Raw genomic sequence first — 18,353 nt, forward strand, 5'->3', positions numbered from 1 at the left:
TTATTCCTAGAAGAACTACGGTCAAGATATCATGATGTCATCTGGAGTTTCACTGCTTCATTTCCTGTTGTATAGTCACACTTACACTTCTACTAGTACTTATCACAGGATTTACAGTGTGAATGGGAAGTCATGTCGGATGCCTGCAAGCAAGTCGAGTAGCAGAGAAGCCAATCATAATTCAATCAACGTGAAGTACAGAAACAACTACAAATACCACTCATTATTGCAGCAAAGTACACAACCACACTTGCTCTACTACACACCTCTAAATCAAATCACCAAGCAAAATCTAATTTGGCAAAAATAATACTGACCTATATACAAGTGAAAATGTATATTAACACTGTTCTTTCAAATATACACATGTTCATGTACATAATTTATACGATGTAAGCCAGCTACTTCATGGACAATTAAATATATCTCAATCTTTATTTCTTGACAAAGTCACTGCACGTCAGTCCGGCTTTAGTATATTTAGTCTTGGTACAAATTCTATCTTTAGTACCTGCAAGGTGGACAAGAAAAAAAGAAACAAATACTAGTGACTATGAAGTATATCAACAATTTTTTTGAACAATACTTTTTCCAAGAACAAGAAATTCTACATATATACATAACTCATGACAAGAAAGATAGATGCAATCAGTGGCTTTGTAATACAGTCAAAAATGTCTATAGTGGCCACCTGTCTACAACGGCCACTTTTTTTTTTTTTTTTTTTTTTTTTTGTCTCCCTTGGGTGGCTGCTATAGCCAGGTTTGACAGTAGTTGAAATCACATCAATTAATATCTTAGTGCCCCCCCCCCCCAAAAAAAAGAAGAAAACCAGCAACAACAAACAAACAAATAAGCATAATGCATCTGGAAAATTTGCCAGAAAAAGAAGTAGCAGGTCTGTTGGAATAGTAATAACAACGATAGCATCAATACTATAATGATTTCAGTAGATAATTTGTTTGTTTAAGTATACAAAGCTGCATGTATCCATATTGACTTTCATGCTGTTGTGGCAGCAAACATAAGGAAAATATACCCAGACATGAATATTTCAAAATCTGTCGTGAAATTAGCCTTTGTCTCACATGTCTTTCACTCACTGTTTACATTTAAAATAAAAAATATCACAGCACTCGTTTGAACTTGAAATCATCCTTATGAATACTCCCATTCCATAACAAAATATTCCTTCTCATCCCACTCTCTCCATATAGTTATGATATCTGCTACTCAAGCTAATTTCATGTCTTGACAGTTTACTCACCCAAAAGTAAGTTTCAATTGCCATTGGTAAGACAGCATGTGATATTGAAGCAACCTGCTCTAGTTCTGTCACACACAACAAAAGTTCTATACCATTACCAGTCACCATATAACATAACAGTCACTGAAGCGAGCATTTGGTTACTTACGTATTCTTTCATGTTGCTAGATTCGCACTGCTCTTTGCATAGGGACCAGTGAAGACCAAGCTTGTAGTACAGTCGGCTGTTCTCCCAGTCCAGAGATTTCTCAATCATGTGTCTTGTCTGTTTGTTGTGGAGAAAGACACCAGAAGCAAAACAGTCCAGTCAATTCAATAACTACTGGTACAAATCAAACACACTTAATCTTACAACAAGGCAAACAACAAGCGATGTCACGCCTACATATCACAATTTGTGATTATAGTGTTTTTTAATGTTAGTTCATTAACCTTTTGAACTCTGACCTTGTCAGAATCCACCAATATTTGAACTTGACAGGCACCTTTAGGTGATGTACCTGTACTGTGAGTTTTGTGGTCATATATCAAAGCCATGGAAAGTTATTGAGAGCACATCATAATACTGTAAAACCAGAAATGTTCCAGTGCATTTTAATTTTGTGAATTTTGTGAGCCAAGATGACCGAAATTAAAATCAAGCGAAGGTTTTTCTCACCATACGCATTGAATTCAAGTGGCAATTTACAAAAATTTCATGCTTCAAAAAAAGACTACTGGCTCCAATTCACGAAAAATTCATGCCATGAAAATATCTTGCTTTAAAGTATCTTTTACCAGGAGAAGTTAGTTGACAGTTTTACCTTTAACCTTGTTGGAATTCACCAGTATCTAAAATGGCCTGGCATCTTCAGGTGATGTACCTGTGGTGTGAATTTGGTGGTTATAGCTCAAAGCTGGAAAGTTTTTGAGAGTACACCACAATATTATGAGTACAGTGCTCCGGTAAATTTCATTGACCATTTTGACCTTTGAACTTGCCAGATTTCACAAATATTTGAATGTGACCAGCATCTTTACACTGTAGGTGATGCAGCTTTAGTGGTTATAGCTTAAACCTATGAAAAGTTATTGAGAGTACACCACAATACTAAGAGTACAGTGCTTATCAGGTAAAGTTCATTGACAGTTTGACCTTCGATCAAGTTGGACTTCATCCATATTTGAACTTGACCGGCATCTTTAGGCTATGTACCTGTGGTGTAAGTTTCGTGGTCATAGCTCAAACCTGAGAAAAGTTATTGAGGGTACACCACATTACCGCAATTTCATTGACCTTTGAACCTCATCAGACTTCACCCATATTTGGATTTTATCAGAATTTTTAGTTCATGTACCTGTGGTGTGAGTTTGTTGAACATACCTCAAAGCTGTAGAAAGTTACAGAGTACACCAAAGTGCTATGACGACAATGATGACGAAAGAAAAGTGACACCTTATGTCTATGCATGCAAGACAGTTCTGAGATCATTTTTTTTTTTTAGACAGATATAAGGGCAAGTAAGACAGGATGGCTAACTCTACTACAGCATTGAATGCAGTCTAAAGAGCAAAGACTGCTAATAGCAAAATTTAATCAATTCAATTATGAATGCCTGACAAAAATTACTAAGATTGTACAAGCAACAGGCTACAGGCTTAAAGAGGTCAAACGGAATCACTCTTCTTCGTTTTGTGTACAATCTCTGTACCACAGTTGATAATATTCTTCATACAATTGTGAATGCCAATGACATCTCAGTGTCACAATGCTCAAACATTTTGATGGAAAAGATATGGATTGCATTTGCAATTATTTTGCTATTATTGTGTGTTCCTTTCTGTTGTCAAACTGCAAAGCCACGCAATAATAGCCAACACTACAGTCATGACTGCCTTATTTCGCGGAGTGTACCAGTAAACACCTCCTTATGTTGAGGGAATTGGTCTTGGTCTCGTGGACACCATGTTCACTTACCCTCTTTGTCAGCCACAGGACTGGCCACACTGAACAGCCCAAGGTACAGCAACAGCAGAGACAGCCAAAGATGAGCCACTTGAGGTTCATGGGCATGGTCTTGTGCAGGATGCTGTTTATTCTGGTGATAGAGGATTTGTACTCCTCCGGCGCCACCTTGTGAAATAAGGCAGAATTTCACCCACATTGACAGGTTAAGAATAGCAATAACAAAAGTAGAGAAAAAATAATATCAACCATTGTTGAGTACACTCACAAGATAAGCTCAAGCACTGAGGTAATATAAATCTACTCAAATGTTGTTATTATCACTACATGACAGAGATGGGTCAGTCGTTTCAGTTTCGGTTTGTTTTCACAAACATTCACATACTTGGCATTTACACATAACATGTGGGAACATTAACATACATGTGTATATATCGGTCACAAAATTGAAGCAGGGTCACACATTGAATGCTGTGAGGGGCCTGAATAAAACACAGCTTGTTGACCAAGGTCCCAAAGAATATACAATGCTATACAGATGAAAGTGATGTATTTCACAAGGTAGGGCTGGGATGAGAGACCAAGTAGAAGTGTGGAAGAAGAAAAACAGAGTATCCACATACACATAGGAAATGACAAACTGTAGTGACAGTTACATGCATATTAGCATTGTGCAGTATACAAATAATGACTGCTATGAGGGGCACAGTTAAAATTATGGGCCCAAGGTGATGTGAAAACCATAATTATGCCCGAAGCGAAGCTGAGGGCATAGTATATAAACAACTAGTCTCTTTTACAGCACTCGTAATCAACGCTGATCGACAGCGCAGCGGTCGTATCATTGGTGCGTACATATGAGCGATCTATGTGTACGGGGTTGCGACTGTCTCCAAACCTATTTACAGGGCACAGTTGATTCTATGCCCCCAGCACAGTAAATCATGACGTCATTTTGATCAAAAATGGGGCACAACTATTTTCATGACTCCACTTTTAACCAATCAGATGAGAGGAATCTATATATGAGGTATATAATAGCAAGAAATTCATGGCTGAAAGGGATATTGCATATTATGGACAATGACCCGATAAGAATACTTCATTTGAAGGCATACAATCCAGCAGTTTCACTAGTTGTTAATCTCATCGTAAATTGCTAAGATGACTTCTTCATTTCCACTGACTCGAGTTGTGGAGGATATAGGATATGCAGAAGACAGTGCATGTTTGGCATTACTGAATGGCAAGACAATTACATACAGAAGTACACTTTTATGTGTTCTTTTCTTTTGATTGCACTGCATCCTTCACAGTTCATGTTGAAGGTTGCCACATTTGATGTCCAAAGTAGTGATCATTTGTGAAATAGAAAGTATCAATTTTGTTTTCAAATTCTGAAAAGAACATAAATATCACTTTTTAGCATAGGACAGTTCAAAGTGAAGCAATGATCAACTCATCTTCATGGGTGAGAAAACAACAACACAATGCTATGCTCAAATCTGCCATACTGAACTTCAGACCACAATTGTATTGAAATGGAAGTACTTATGTAGTTTCCATCAACTCTCTTTGATGTTTTTGGCATTATTCAATTTTATCGCCACTACACTTCTTCCTGAAGTAGAAAGCTCTCAACAGTGTATGGGTGCATTTCCACTGGATCACTGAGCACATTCTTTTGTCTTGTTTTTTTTTTAAAGTACCCTTCATCTTGCACGTATATGTTGTCATTTTGTGAGCATTTGTTATTGTCACCACAATGTTTTAAACAGCACCAGGTCTCACATAGACCACTGACAAAGCTATTCAATTCATACAGAAAACACTTCTTCCGCCAAGTGGTAGCTGGAACAAACTCCAGAAGATGTCATCCGATCACAGACACTCCTCACCTTCAAAAAGAAATTGTCCAAACTGGATTACTAATGGGTTTACAAAGCTCCCTAAACCCTGCCACACTTCGCTGTGGTACGTGAAGATGGAGGTGTGGCACTTCAAGGTAAATTCAAGGTAAATTCAATTTATGTGACAATATAAGCAGGATTTTACATAGGATGCTGTTATTCCCACCCCTTGACTTGATGCTTCATTGAGGAGAAAAAGAACAATTTGCTTGTCACTGTATATTACACAGTTCAGTACAGTGTGGACTGTGGGTACCATTTTGCCATGTGTGACCCTTTCTTTGTGAAAAAGCAGAGCTATGTTTCTCTCAGGCTTTTTTTTTTAATGCTAGGTTATCATTAGGTAATCCACATCACCTTTTATGTCTTTTTTTTCTCTACACTTCTACACTGTAAGTCTGTTTACCTTTGCAGCCAACTCTTGAGGAAACTCTGTTTCAAATTTATTGCTCAGCCCAAATCTGTATGTGAAATGATAGAAAAGAAAACAAACATAAAATCTGTTAGTTTGAAAATATTGCCAGTGACTCAATGAGATGCTGGCTGTTCCACTTTGAGGACAGGCTGATTTTGATACAACACGCATTTTCCATAGACGCTTGCCTGAGTATACTAGGGACTCGTCCTCAACTGGTTTAAGAAAATATGCAGATGTAACTAAACTTGTCAGTGGATGAATCACAACTACCTGTCACTGTAATTGAAACATAAAAAACCTGCACCAACAAGGTTCAACCTCTCAAAATTTGACTGCGCGCAAAAGCATATATCTTATTAATTCTACATGTAGCCGGTGGTCAAATTTTTGATGGTGTTACGGTCAAATCATGGGTGGCTTGCTTTAATTCACAAACACTACCTGCACTGTCAACTTCTTCCACAAGTTGATGCCATCATCCCTGCATTTTATGCGAAGTGTTTTGGGAGCTTACATTACTTGGTTCCTGGACTGGAGAATGATGGCACGCATTATGTAGTGTGGTAAATCCCTTCATTCCTGTTTTATTAAGATTTACTACCCAAGATCAAGCTCGGTCACTGTCATTCTTGTTGGGTACCGGGTCAGTTTGATCATCAAGAACTTTTGGTAAGCTACCCGATAATGGGAGCCACTGACATAGTATAGTAGGTCTGCGGATAGCGCAGAAGCGGCTGGCTGCTTTGCTCTGTTACGAGCTCACTGAATAAAATGTATCTATACAGTGGTCACGATTACATCTCCTGCATTGTACACGTGCAGATGACATAGTGCACCGAATGTTTAGAAAGAAGGGCAGCCCGCAAAGTCTGGCGTTGAGAAACATTTAATACTGGATGCCCAATTGCGCAACATAAAGCACTTTGAACATGACAACACAACACTCTTCTCTAGTCAACAGCTTTAGCCGGTACATAGCCGTCCAGACTCTGTGCACCGAGACGAGAAGAAATGAGTTGAGATTGAGAGCCGGTCGAGATAATTCATTCGGGTCAGCTCTCGTGTAATATTTTTTGAATATATCAAACTTACATTGTAATGTGTCCTGTCCCACGTATGAAGATTGGATCGGGGACCATTGTAAGTGCTACCTCTTCTGGATATACGCCATTTTCATCATCGTCCTCATATGTTATCACATCAAAGTCAGCCATGCTTCTTCATGCAACGCAGCCCCGCCGAACCCGGCCGTGTGTATACCGTACCCGGGTACGGGTTATCAACTCTACGCTTGTTGTGTACCGTGTGCCAGTCACATCAGTCAGTGTGTGCAAGTACATGCTGTACAAAGTTGATGACGTCACGACACATACATCTAGCTAGCAGGGACGACGGGGACGACGATTCGTTTTGCGTGCTATGTATGGTGCGAAAAAGGACGACAAAAAGTTGATTGACCTTTTACCCATTACAACGCGCAGACGCGCGTGTGCGCATTCGACGCGATTGTTTGTAAACAAAGGACGAGAGACTAAAGACACGAGTGCCACATTGTTTCTCTTTTGTGACATCACGAATATGTTGCGTAAATACTCAATTCTGAGTGGGATTTATACACGCCATTAAAACCAAAACAACAACAACAATAATGAATTCCAGTACATACCTAGATAAATCGTTAAAAAAAGATTAGAAGGCCCTACTGAGCATAAAACAAAATAGAAATAAACACACGCATAATCAATGTTAGATTTCTTACCCAATAAATGCGGATTCAATCAGTGAAAAGATTCCAATTACTTGTATTAGTAGAATTAACACAGTCATGATGTTTGAAGAAAATCTGACAATTCTGCCAAAAGTCATGAATCTGTAAGTTTCCTTAACATATTAATTAAATCATTGTGCCGTCCTCACAGCTGGATAAAAGAAGACTATCACAGCATGTCACAAAAGAGGAAACAATTATGAAGAACAGACAGCAAGAATTCAACATACATGACTGTATTTTCAGTTTTACTAGCATGATGAAAAAGCCCTTGACTTACCTCTCTCAGAAGGCAGGAGAAATAAAGGCCACCGCACCACTATCATGACTATACGACTTTCGGTAACACGACGGACCGACTAAATTTGGATCTGAAATATGCAGGCGTGTATGTTCCAGAGAGCCTATCTGAGGATACTTGTATTGTGATTGATTTCGGATCCAAAGTTGGTCAGTCGTACGACAGAGAGTCGGAAAGTGTGCGCTGGCCTTCAGATTACGGTACTCTTAATACTATGTCAGTAACTATAGTTGAAAGAATAACTGTACTTATGCATAAAAACGCAATTCTGTAGAATTCTCTCTGTATTTTCTTTTTCTTAAAAAAGAATCAAAGTTCTATATTCTTTATACATTTGCTACTCTGCACCAATCATTTAAAGGAAACCAAAACCCAAAGAGAAATGTGGATTGATCTGATGAGTGAAAACAGCAACATTAGTAGAACACATCAGTGAAAGTTTGAGGAAAATTGGACAATTGATGCAAAAGTTATGAATTTTTACAGTTTTGGTGGTTGAACCACTGGACAAGGAGACTACTTGAGTTTATGACATCATGTGCGGACAAAAATACAAACAAAATAAAGAAAATTCAACGCTCTTTCACTTTTCTAGCATAATGAAAGAGCACTTGACTAACCGCTTTCAGAAAGTAGGGGGAATAAGTACTACCCTAACATATGTCAGTATCAAGTTGATGGAATTTGTACTTTTCATGAAAAACGAAATTTTGTGGAATTCTTTTTATATTTTCTTTATATTGTTGTACACACATGACGCCATAACCTCTAGTAGTCTCCTCATCCAGCGGTTCCAACACCAAAACTTTAAAAATTCATAACTTTTGCATCGATTGTCTGATTTTCCTCAAACTTTCACTGATGTCTTCTACTAATGTTGTTGCTTTCACTCAATCCACATTGCTCTTTGGGTTTTGGTTTCCTTTAATGTTTTTGCCACTCCATGCTATAGGGCCTCTGTTCGCTTCCTCATATGGGGAAGGAACGGGGCAGTTCCTATCTGTTTCCAATCTGCAATATTTGGAAGTACAATTACATTTGATCAGAGACTTGAAATCTGGTGTAATATTATCAATGGAATATGTAATATGAATACATGTATGTATATATATATATAAATATATAAATATATATATATATATATATATATATATATATATATATATATATATATATATATATATATATATATATATATATATATATATATATATATATATATATATATATATATATATATATTGTTCTCAGTAGAAGAAAACATGTAAGAGGACTAAAACAACAAAATCAGCGACCCAACCCACTTTTTGCGGACTTTTTTGTGATGCTTTTCGGGTCTGACACCATGAACCCTCAAATGGTATGTGTCAATAATTCAGATTGACAGTTCTCCTCGATACCGATTAGGCCTATATTTTGAGTTTGTAGAATGTTTGATGGGATGGGGTGGGGGCATGTTGGACAACAACCTTGTACTTCTGGACATGCAAAGACGTAGCAGTTTGTTTATCTTTTTTTTTAAAGCTCAATTTATGAATAAACCAAGATAACAAACTATTTTTAATATCATATAGATTATAGTAGATGTTGCGATGAAACGTTTTTGTGAAAGGAATTTTGGTAAAGTGCGTGGTTCATTTTTGTCGTACAGGGTAACACACTTATATGAGCGTGGCCCTAGCTGCGATAGGAGAGTGGTCTTTCTGTGTTAGATAAACTTACTGTCCTAGGTATGTTACCACCGGAAGATGAACATGAATATCCATATATGTTGACATATATTGTATTTACATGCACTGACTACCAATTATCATAACTTATCATTTGCACTGGCCGCATTTACCTTGTGTCAATGAATCCACAAAATAAATGTTTAACATTTCGGTGTAACTGACAATTTTTCCCCTAGGATTGACAATTGAATGTTTTATAGTTTCTTTTATAACTTCCTTCTGACGTTATATTCTGTATTTGAACCTAGCTCGGACGTTATTTTCTCTTTGGAAAATATGCCTGACATTGTACATTTATTTGGGTTTCTGATATAATTTTTTTCCATTATCTTTTAACCTAACGATTACCTCAACAGCTAAAAGATCTTTTATGAAGCCCTGTCAAACGTGCAGAAACACGAGTATAATGTCAGCATAACCGTCCAGATTTCGTAGAAGAACTTGGAAGCAACACACAAAGAGGTATGCATGCCATCCCACGATATTTAGTACAAAGAAAATAAACCTAAACAAAAATCAGATCATCTCTTAAAAAAACAATTTCACGTCCATGTTGAAATCTGCGAACAAGTCTCGGTGAAATTAAAATGTTAACAATCATCCCCTACTAAAAAAAATGAATAAATGAAATAATAATAATGATAATAATAATAATAATAATAATAATAATAATAATAATAATGATAATAATGATAATAATGATAATAATAATAATAATAATAATAATAATAATAATAATAATAATAATAATAATAATGATGATAATAATAATAATAATAATAATAATAATAATGATAATAATAATGATAATAATAATAATAATAATAATAATAATAATAATAATAATGATGATAATAATAATAATAATAATAAAAAGCAGCAACAAAATTCAAAACCAAAAACTAACACACAAAATACATGAGATAATTGACGCTCGAAATTTCATGCAGCCATAAAGCAACAATTATTATCATGCCATGTTTTATTATGTTTTGCTTAGAGTATTTTTCTTCTCCAGCACAACATACTGTAATACTGTATGTTTTATGCTTATGTGAGATATAGATTCCGCTATCACTTCAAACTAATTTGGAATTAAGTGGATCCGACTTGTCCGCATAATAGCGACCGACAAAATAAAGGTCGAGCTAGTCAGTGCTCGTCGACGTGTACGTCTTACGTGTATTTTGTACGTCCTATTCCGCGAAGATGCAAGCGGTCACAATCACACCTCTTCCCTCTGCTTTAATCGACCCAGACACTGAGGCCCTAGGCCGCCCCATCCTTCGCCTGTAAGCCCAGTGTGTACGTGTCCTTACCTAGTACCTACGCATTGAACCACTGAATGCTGACGAAAGGCCTAACACCACCAGTACCAGCTAGGACTTGCCGCTTGAAGTCTAGTCTATCACTCTATAGATATCATACGGACACCTCCAAATTTCTTGCTTCGGAAGAGGATATTTTGGTACGTCATAAATTTTACAGAAACCACATAGACCACTGTAACCACTATATGCAGTGCAATAACCGTGGTCAGGGCACCGACTTACGGTATTGTAGTCCCATTCATATATTCTGGTGTCTGTTGAATTTGTGCATCGCTCGTGCGCCATCGGATTCAGACAGCGTGGAAACACTGCACTAAATGTTGCAATCCATCTACAAAATGTTTAGACGAAACGCTTTGGATGTAGAAGCAGAAGGAGTTGTGTCTATCTAGTACAGAGTAACGATTTCCCTCTGAACAGTGGATAGATTGCATAATATCATGATATCTGGCCTGGCTAGACAGAAAAGCCCTCTCTGCTGTCCACAGAGTCATAGTCGGAGGACCTTCTGCTCCAGGAGGCGCCTATCATTTTTTTGTTTAAAATAACTTTATCGGCTCTCCTCTGTAGACAGGAGTGGATCTGCGAAGCCAGACACAGTCTCCGATCAGCGGAACATATATCCCCGACGTCCAGATAGAAATCTGTTTAATTAACCGATCTTTCGGTCAAATATCTGGCGATTAGTTTTAATCTGATAATTTACATGATTAAATTTAGACTTAGAGTGCTCTCTTTAGTCACTCTCTCTTAGTCTTACTCATCTAAATTCTAATGTTCCCCTCACCCGGGTCCTTCACTTACTTATTCACTTTACTAATTCTAGTCCTGAAGATTTAACCATTAACAATACATTGATGTACACGTACCAAACACAAATGTGACCAAGTATAGTGTGGTGTTGACCGAAAGATCGGTCTGTATCTGTCCGTCGGGGAATGTTCCGCGGAGACTGCGTCTGGCTTCACGGATCCCCTCCGTATACGGAGGACAGCGTTAATGGCAAAATATAAAAGAGTCCTCCGGACAGACGGATCTTTCTGTCTAAGTGTGGTGCTGCAATCATATCAGTCAATCAATGGTGTCATGAGATAGAAATGTAGGAAAACAGAAATTAAAGCCAAAAAAAAAGCAAAACAAAATGTGTACAGTTGCAGTGTCCTGCCTCTGCAGAAAAAAAAAAAGGAAGGAGGAGGCCCCCATTTTTGTTTTGTTTTTGTTTTTTTTTACATTTGACACATTTTCCAAAACAACCAGCCAGCAGCTGAACTAGTTTCAAGATGTCCGCAAGCATTTTTTTTTGTCGTCTTCTTTTTTTTTTTTTTTTAATTGGGCCTCACAAATGGAAAAGTTGATGTGGGAGTCTACATAGAATACATAATGCAGTCTTTCAAAATATAAAATATGATCGTTTCTTCCAGAAAAAGAAATCAATATGTTTGGAAAAGATTTTTTTTCAGCTCTTTTTTTTTTTTCGTTAAGTTTTATCCAATAAAAAAGAAAGGAAAACAAAAAGGAGCTGCCCTCAAAACAGGAAGTGGGCACAGACGGTAAACTTGTATTTTTTTTTTTTCACCTAAAACATATCAATATACTATATGTACTTGGTATAGGCGATTGTGCAAGACTGTCTAAAAAGACAGATAGAGTATGTTGACCAGTAAAAGTATACTTTGTGTGTATGATGAATGTCACAACCACAGTCATGAATTCAATTCAAGTTCAATTTCAATTTCAATTTTATTCAGGACAAAGAAAAAAAAAATCAGAAGTACATTATGTACACAATAAAAACAAAAGCAATGCGTTTGCTTAGCAAATCAACACTGGGACCCCTTTGAAGCAACTAGAGCTTTTTAGTGGGGCCCAAAACAGTCCTGAAAGAGTTGATGAAGTGTAGGCCAGCTGTATCAGCCCTGTTTGCTAGTAACTCAGTTTCAGATAATGACTGTGACATGTATAATGATAAAACAAATTTATCTTGTGGTTAGTCTGTGTATATCTGGAGTCAAGAAAGTACTATTAAAAGTACATGCATTGCAATTTGCTCTGAAAATTAAAGGAAGGAGAGTTCGCAAATTTAATGAGGGAGAGTTTATAGATATAAGAAATGCTCATGATGCCAACATTCATGTAATTTTTCTCTTCCTCCAGGCACAATGTTACTGCTATGTGTCATTGCATCTCCCATTTTGCTGGCAGTCCTTCTATACCGTGCTGTATGCCACAAGGCGGACAAGGTCCGGCAAACCAAGCTGTCGCACCTGAGGCAGCCGGCTCCAGATGGCATCAAACCAGTGACAGTAGGGTTCTTTCATCCATACTGCAACGCTGGTGGCGGGGGTGAAAGAGTGCTGTGGTGCGCTGTCAGAGCATTGCAGCAAAAGTGAGTTGTTTTGTTTTGTTTTGTTTTTGTTTTTGTTTTTTCAGTGTCCTTTAAAATCCTTCATTCTTTGGGTACATACAAACTATCTTACAATGGCATCATGTTTTCTGTAGTGTCCTTTAAAATCCTTTATTCTTGGGGTACAGATACAAATTTTCTGACAATGGCATCATGCTAGTTGCTACATTCAAATCAATATTTGATCGTATTATCTCAGTGAATCTGACCACCCCTGTGCCAAGATTTGCCCCATTTTCATATGTAATGAAAATATGCATGTAAAATCTCGACACAGTAGTAATGACCACCACTTGATACAGTAGATCATGAATTCAAAAGCTGATGTGCAATGTTTAATGTAATGTGTCACACTCAATATCGTAAAGGATGTTTATTACTTGGAATTGTTATGCAAAACATAAAGATGTGTAGTGAAAGTTACATGACAATAGATGCAAGCTCTGGTAATTCTACTTTGTGTGCATGTTTGTGTATCAGAAACATAATGGTAGTGAGTAAAGTGTGAGTGATATTTAATCCAATCTTGTAATTGATCATCATCAATCGGTGTTACTTGTAAGAAATTTCCAAAATTCATCTCTTTCCAAGATTGCACAAATACTGCAGCTCCTTACCTGTTAATCAGTGACAGTCTCTATTTGTTGTATGTATTTTTGACAGTAATGATGGTATACTGATTGATAGGGAAAAGCTTACAAGTAGTCAGTTTCTATTTGCAGCGTAGCATTGACACTTGTATAAAATTTGATCTTTGTTCTTACATTTTGTGGCTGAATAATATGAGAGCAACTTTGTCATCAAGTACATTGTGCATATATCATTCATTACATTTTAGTGTAATTCTGTTTCAGCTGCCTTGATATTTACAAATGTATGGTTGCTGGTAACTATGTTGACACAAATGTGACGTTTACATTTGCTGTAGTTCTTTTCTTCAAAGGGTCACAAAGAGATTTCATGAAAAAGTGTATAAAGTGAGGTAAGATGTACATTTGTACATATGGAGTAGATATGATTTCAAGTACCTAGAAACTCCAAATGTACATGTATCAGGTTTATGACCAAATGAGAATGCATTCTTGTCATTCTCCCATACTTCCTATTTTCTCTCCACTAAGTCTTGCCATTATCTCTGAAACCTTGATCACAGGTATCCTCACATCAACTGTGTCATCTACTCTGGCGACACGGATGCAACACATGAAGAGATAATCCAGAAAGCCAGGCAACGTTTTAGCATCATTCTTCCGAGGCCAGTGGAGTTTGTGTTTCTCCGCCAGCGGTGGCTTGTTGAAGCCAAGACGTATCCATTTCTCACCCTCCTTGGTCAGAGCATCGGTTCCATGGTGCTTGGGATGGAAGCTCTTTTAGGTTTTGTGCCTGACGTGTACATTGATTCCATGGGGTATGCATTTACGTTGCCTCTTTTTCGCTTCTTTGGGAAGTGCCATGTGGCTTGCTATACCCATTATCCAACCATCAGCACCGATATGCTGTCAATGGTAGCCCAGCGCACCGCTTCATACAACAATGCTGGATTCGTGGCTCGTAATCCAGTCCTGAGCAAATTCAAGCTGGCCTACTATAAGCTGTTTGCCTTCATGTATGGAGTAATGGGAGCGAGATCTGAAGTCGTCATGGTGAATTCGTCGTGGACGTATGGACACATTAAGGACATTTGGGGCGTTCCCGAAAGGACCAGCATAGTGTACCCACCCTGTGACACCAAGGAGTTCACCAGCCTGAAAATCATTCCAGACGAGGAGAAAGAAACCAAGATAGTGGCATCAGTGGCCCAGTTTCGTCCAGAGAAAGATCACGCTCTGCAGGTGAAGTCCTTTGCCAAGCTCCTCACAAAGCTTGCTTTGGAGGAGAGAGATAATGTCCGGCTGGAGCTCATCGGAGGTTGCCGTAACGAGGGAGATGAGAGCAGGGTTGAGGCCCTCCGAAAATTGTGCAAAGATCTTGGAGTGGAGAAGAGCGTTGACTTCATATTAAACATTCCGTTTGATGATCTGAAGGCTCACCTGGCCGGGGCAACGATAGGAATCCACACCATGTGGAATGAGCATTTTGGCATTGGTAAGGGTTTATTTCTGTTGTTGCTGTCATACATGTTATTGTTATTGTGGTAGTTGTTATGATGGTGATGGTGGTTGTAAATGTAGTTGTGACTGCTTTTTTAAAAATCCTTATTGTGGTGGCCTTTGCTGTGTTTGTTCCAGTGGCGGATCCAGAGGGGGGCGTACCGGGTGCACGTCCCCTCTTTATTTTTTGTTAAAACAAAAGAAATTAAAAAAAAAAACGGGGAGGGGGGCGCCCCCCCCCCCTTTAGTTTTGTAAAGGCACTTCCCCTTTACGGAATTCCTGGATCCGCCCCTGTTGTTCTTTGGAGATGGTAGTGAGCATTGTACTGTTGCTATGGTTACGATGGTTACAGTAGTTGTAGATGTGGCTGGGTGGTAGTATCATAATATTTGTTGATGTTTTACATAACTGTGCTATTTTGTGTAGAGCAAACATTCATAATCCCAATTTCTCTCTCCATGCCTTTCGCTATTCATTATATAATTTCCTGCATATGAGAATACCAACATGAGAAAGAAAAAAAAAAAGGGGGGGGGGTGGGAGGCAGGGAGGGCTTGGAAAATGAAGTTGGTAACTTAATCCTGAATAAGTAAAGGCTTGATGAGATGCGGGGGAAAGACACTCGAGATAATGTTTGCTCATTCAGCATGTGCCTCGCCTCACATTACGATGGTCTTGTCATCTACAATATTTACGTGTTGATTTGTCAAACTTTTTTTTTTGTATGAAATATTAAAATTTTTGCCTTTAATAAAGAAAGGAAATGTATTTCTTGTAAATGGCAGTATTGTACCGTTGTATTATACAATTTGCTGCACAGAGTATTCTAATTGTGTGTTTTTTTTTTCAATAAAATCAAATTTTTCTTTCTTCTAAGATGCTATGTTTGCATGATTTGTCAATTTTTTTTTTTTTTTTATAACAGGTCATAATCAGTTTGTGAGTCATGTGCTGCTTTTCAGATGCACAGCTGTAGGATTATTAATCTTGACATATTATGCTTGAATATCTTTGAAATACATACGTGAGTGATATATAAATGCTTCAGGCATTTCTTTCAGCTGCCCGACAATTTATTTGTTCTTCTTTGTGTGCATGTGTACTGGTCAAATACAGGTGTAGTCGAGTGCCTGGCAGCTGGCAACATTGTCATCGCCCATAACTCTGGGGGACCAAAGATGGACATTGTGGTGCCTTACGAAGACCAGCCTACCGGGTTTCTGGCAGACACTGAAGAAGGCTATGCCGATGCCATGCTGAAGGTCCTACGTATGACTACTGCAGAAAGGATGAAGATTCGTGAGGCAGCAAGGAAATCTGTTAGTAGATTCTCTGAAAGTGAATTTGATCAAGCTTTTCTGGCAGCTGTTGAGCCACTATTTCTCTAGTTGAAACTTTAAAAGGTTTTTTTTTTATTTTTTTTTTTTATTTATCGACTGCTGTAATAGTCAGAACTATCTGATGATAATGACATTGACATTGGTGATTTATCATGGCAACCAAAATCTACAAATACATGTATGTGTTTGCGTGAGAAGCATTCACAATTTATATTCTGCAGTTACGATGGGGCAAAACACATTCTTGCAGGGTCATATGTACGGTTGTATTAGTAATGTTGACCTCTTTGGTTTTGAAGATTTGCTCCTTTTGGGATCCCAACTTCCTAAATAACACTGTAAGTGTAGTGTTTGTATGTTAACATGCTTGGCACATATAAAAAAAGAATGGAAAAAACAAACAAACTAACAAACCTGCACGTAATAAGTGTGATAGGACAAGCCCAGTGGCCTTGCTGTAATGAGCATTAGAGGTACTGTAAAAGTGGATATTTTTGTGTGACTAACTTTTCGCGCTCAGCCGGGGAAGAAGAGTTTCGCGTGTTTTTAATTCAGCGCAATCAAAACAGCAACTAATGGAACACACAGGTGTAAGGCAGGCAAAAAAAATTGCATGCTTTTATTTTTGCGCTAGTTTCTGGTTACGTGAAAATTTCAACACCGCAAAAATGTCCACTTTTACAGTAACCTGTGTAGTTGACGGTGTGAAATTATGCTGGAGAACTCAGCCCTACGAAGGTACACAATGTATTTGTTCCATATGAATACTTTTTTTATTTTCATCTCTTCACTGGTCATACCTGACACATTCTACTGTTTTGATTGCTTGTGGTATTAATGGCTGATGAAAAGAGATGTGATACTGATCATGAACATTCAGAAAACAATGTTTGATCCAGCTGTGAACAGCTGTTGGAATGGATGGCAAATTGATATTAAGTAGTCATACATTTAGTGTGCAATCAAAATCTGTACATGCAATCCTGTCAAAAAATTTTGAAGCCTTTTGAAGCATTCTTTTCATCATTCCTGTTGGCACATGAAAGGTTGTACACAGTGAAGTGATAATTTCTTTGAAGTTTAAAAAAAAAAAAAACTTTCATACTGTCTGAAATCTTGCCTCATAATGTAACTCTGTAAGTACTGATATGGTTCATCTTCTATTTTGAGCACAAAGGATGATACATAGTTCAGTTGTGTGGAGTGACAAACCACTGCAGAAATCAACAGAGATAATTGTTGCAATGCATCTATAGTTGGCATTTATCACACTTTTGAGTGTGCAGCATTTCTGATGATATGGTTAAGAGTACTCTACATGTATTACACCGCGATATACACAAGAAATTGCCGACTCCCTGTTGCAGTCCCACTTCAAGACCACGTTTGGTTAGATGATATAATTCTGTAATGCTACTATTATGATGACTGAAAATACATGCGTCTGTATGAAGATTAAAATATATTTTGAGCCAAAGAAAAGAAGAAATTTTGTTTTAAAGTTTGAGAGATGAATTGTCCTGCGAATGTTTTTTAGTTGAATAAAAAAAAAAAAAATGTATATAAACTCAACACACACTCATTATGCTTGATACACTCCATACACTTCACATTCATAAATACTTTAAACTAGTTATACAGTATATATATATATATATATATATATATATATATGTGTGTGTGTGTGTGTGTGTGTGTAACGAGCTGAAAAATGGGGGGCTCCCGAAAAGGATGGGCATTATAAAGGGAATGATAAGAAATTAGAGGGTCATGAAGTAGATAGGGCAAAGCACAGGGTGAAAGAATAAAGGGAATAAAAGGGAAGGAATAAGGTTCAGACAGCAG

General features: G+C 37.6%; 2 protein-coding genes across 2 annotated transcripts; one reads left to right on the plus strand and one right to left on the minus strand.

Annotated features, from left to right (window-relative positions):
* On the minus strand, positions 1 to 6,885 carry LOC140234838 (cysteine-rich hydrophobic domain-containing protein 2-like). The gene is made up of 5 exons (XM_072314882.1): positions 6,633 to 6,885; positions 5,529 to 5,583; positions 3,225 to 3,380; positions 1,416 to 1,532; positions 1 to 511 (listed from the first exon to the last, which is right to left on the minus strand). The coding sequence occupies exons 1-5, from the start codon at positions 6,752 to 6,754 to the stop codon at positions 461 to 463; spliced, it is 501 nt and encodes a 166-aa protein (XP_072170983.1). The 5' UTR covers positions 6,755 to 6,885; the 3' UTR covers positions 1 to 460.
* Positions 6,886 to 10,679: 3,794 nt separating this feature from the next.
* Positions 10,680 to 18,024, plus strand: LOC140234739 (GDP-Man:Man(3)GlcNAc(2)-PP-Dol alpha-1,2-mannosyltransferase-like). The gene is made up of 4 exons (XM_072314778.1): positions 10,680 to 10,810; positions 12,828 to 13,059; positions 14,231 to 15,162; positions 16,285 to 18,024. The coding sequence occupies exons 2-4, from the start codon at positions 12,833 to 12,835 to the stop codon at positions 16,554 to 16,556; spliced, it is 1,431 nt and encodes a 476-aa protein (XP_072170879.1). The 5' UTR covers positions 10,680 to 10,810; positions 12,828 to 12,832; the 3' UTR covers positions 16,557 to 18,024.
* The last annotated feature ends 329 nt before the right edge of the window (positions 18,025 to 18,353 follow it).

The sequence above is a fragment of the Diadema setosum genome, chromosome 11 (assembly GCF_964275005.1).
Source record: "Diadema setosum chromosome 11, eeDiaSeto1, whole genome shotgun sequence".
Taxonomy (NCBI): Eukaryota; Metazoa; Echinodermata; class Echinoidea; order Diadematoida; family Diadematidae; genus Diadema; species Diadema setosum.

Coding starts and splice junctions, on each gene's coding strand:
- LOC140234838 (XM_072314882.1), bottom strand. CDS start 6,754: ATGGCTGACTTTGATGTGATAACATATGAGGACGATGATGAAAATGGC. Junction 3,381..5,528: donor CTCAAGAGTTGGCTGCAAAG/GTAAACAGACTT, acceptor TTATTTCACAAG/GTGGCGCCGGAGGAGTACAA. Junction 512..1,415: donor CTAGCAACATGAAAGAATAC/GTAAGTAACCAA, acceptor TCCACCTTGCAG/GTACTAAAGATAGAATTTGT.
- LOC140234739 (XM_072314778.1), top strand. CDS start 12,833: ATGTTACTGCTATGTGTCATTGCATCTCCCATTTTGCTGGCAGTCCTT. Junction 13,060..14,230: donor GTCAGAGCATTGCAGCAAAA/GTGAGTTGTTTT, acceptor CCTTGATCACAG/GTATCCTCACATCAACTGTG. Junction 15,163..16,284: donor GAATGAGCATTTTGGCATTG/GTAAGGGTTTAT, acceptor GGTCAAATACAG/GTGTAGTCGAGTGCCTGGCA.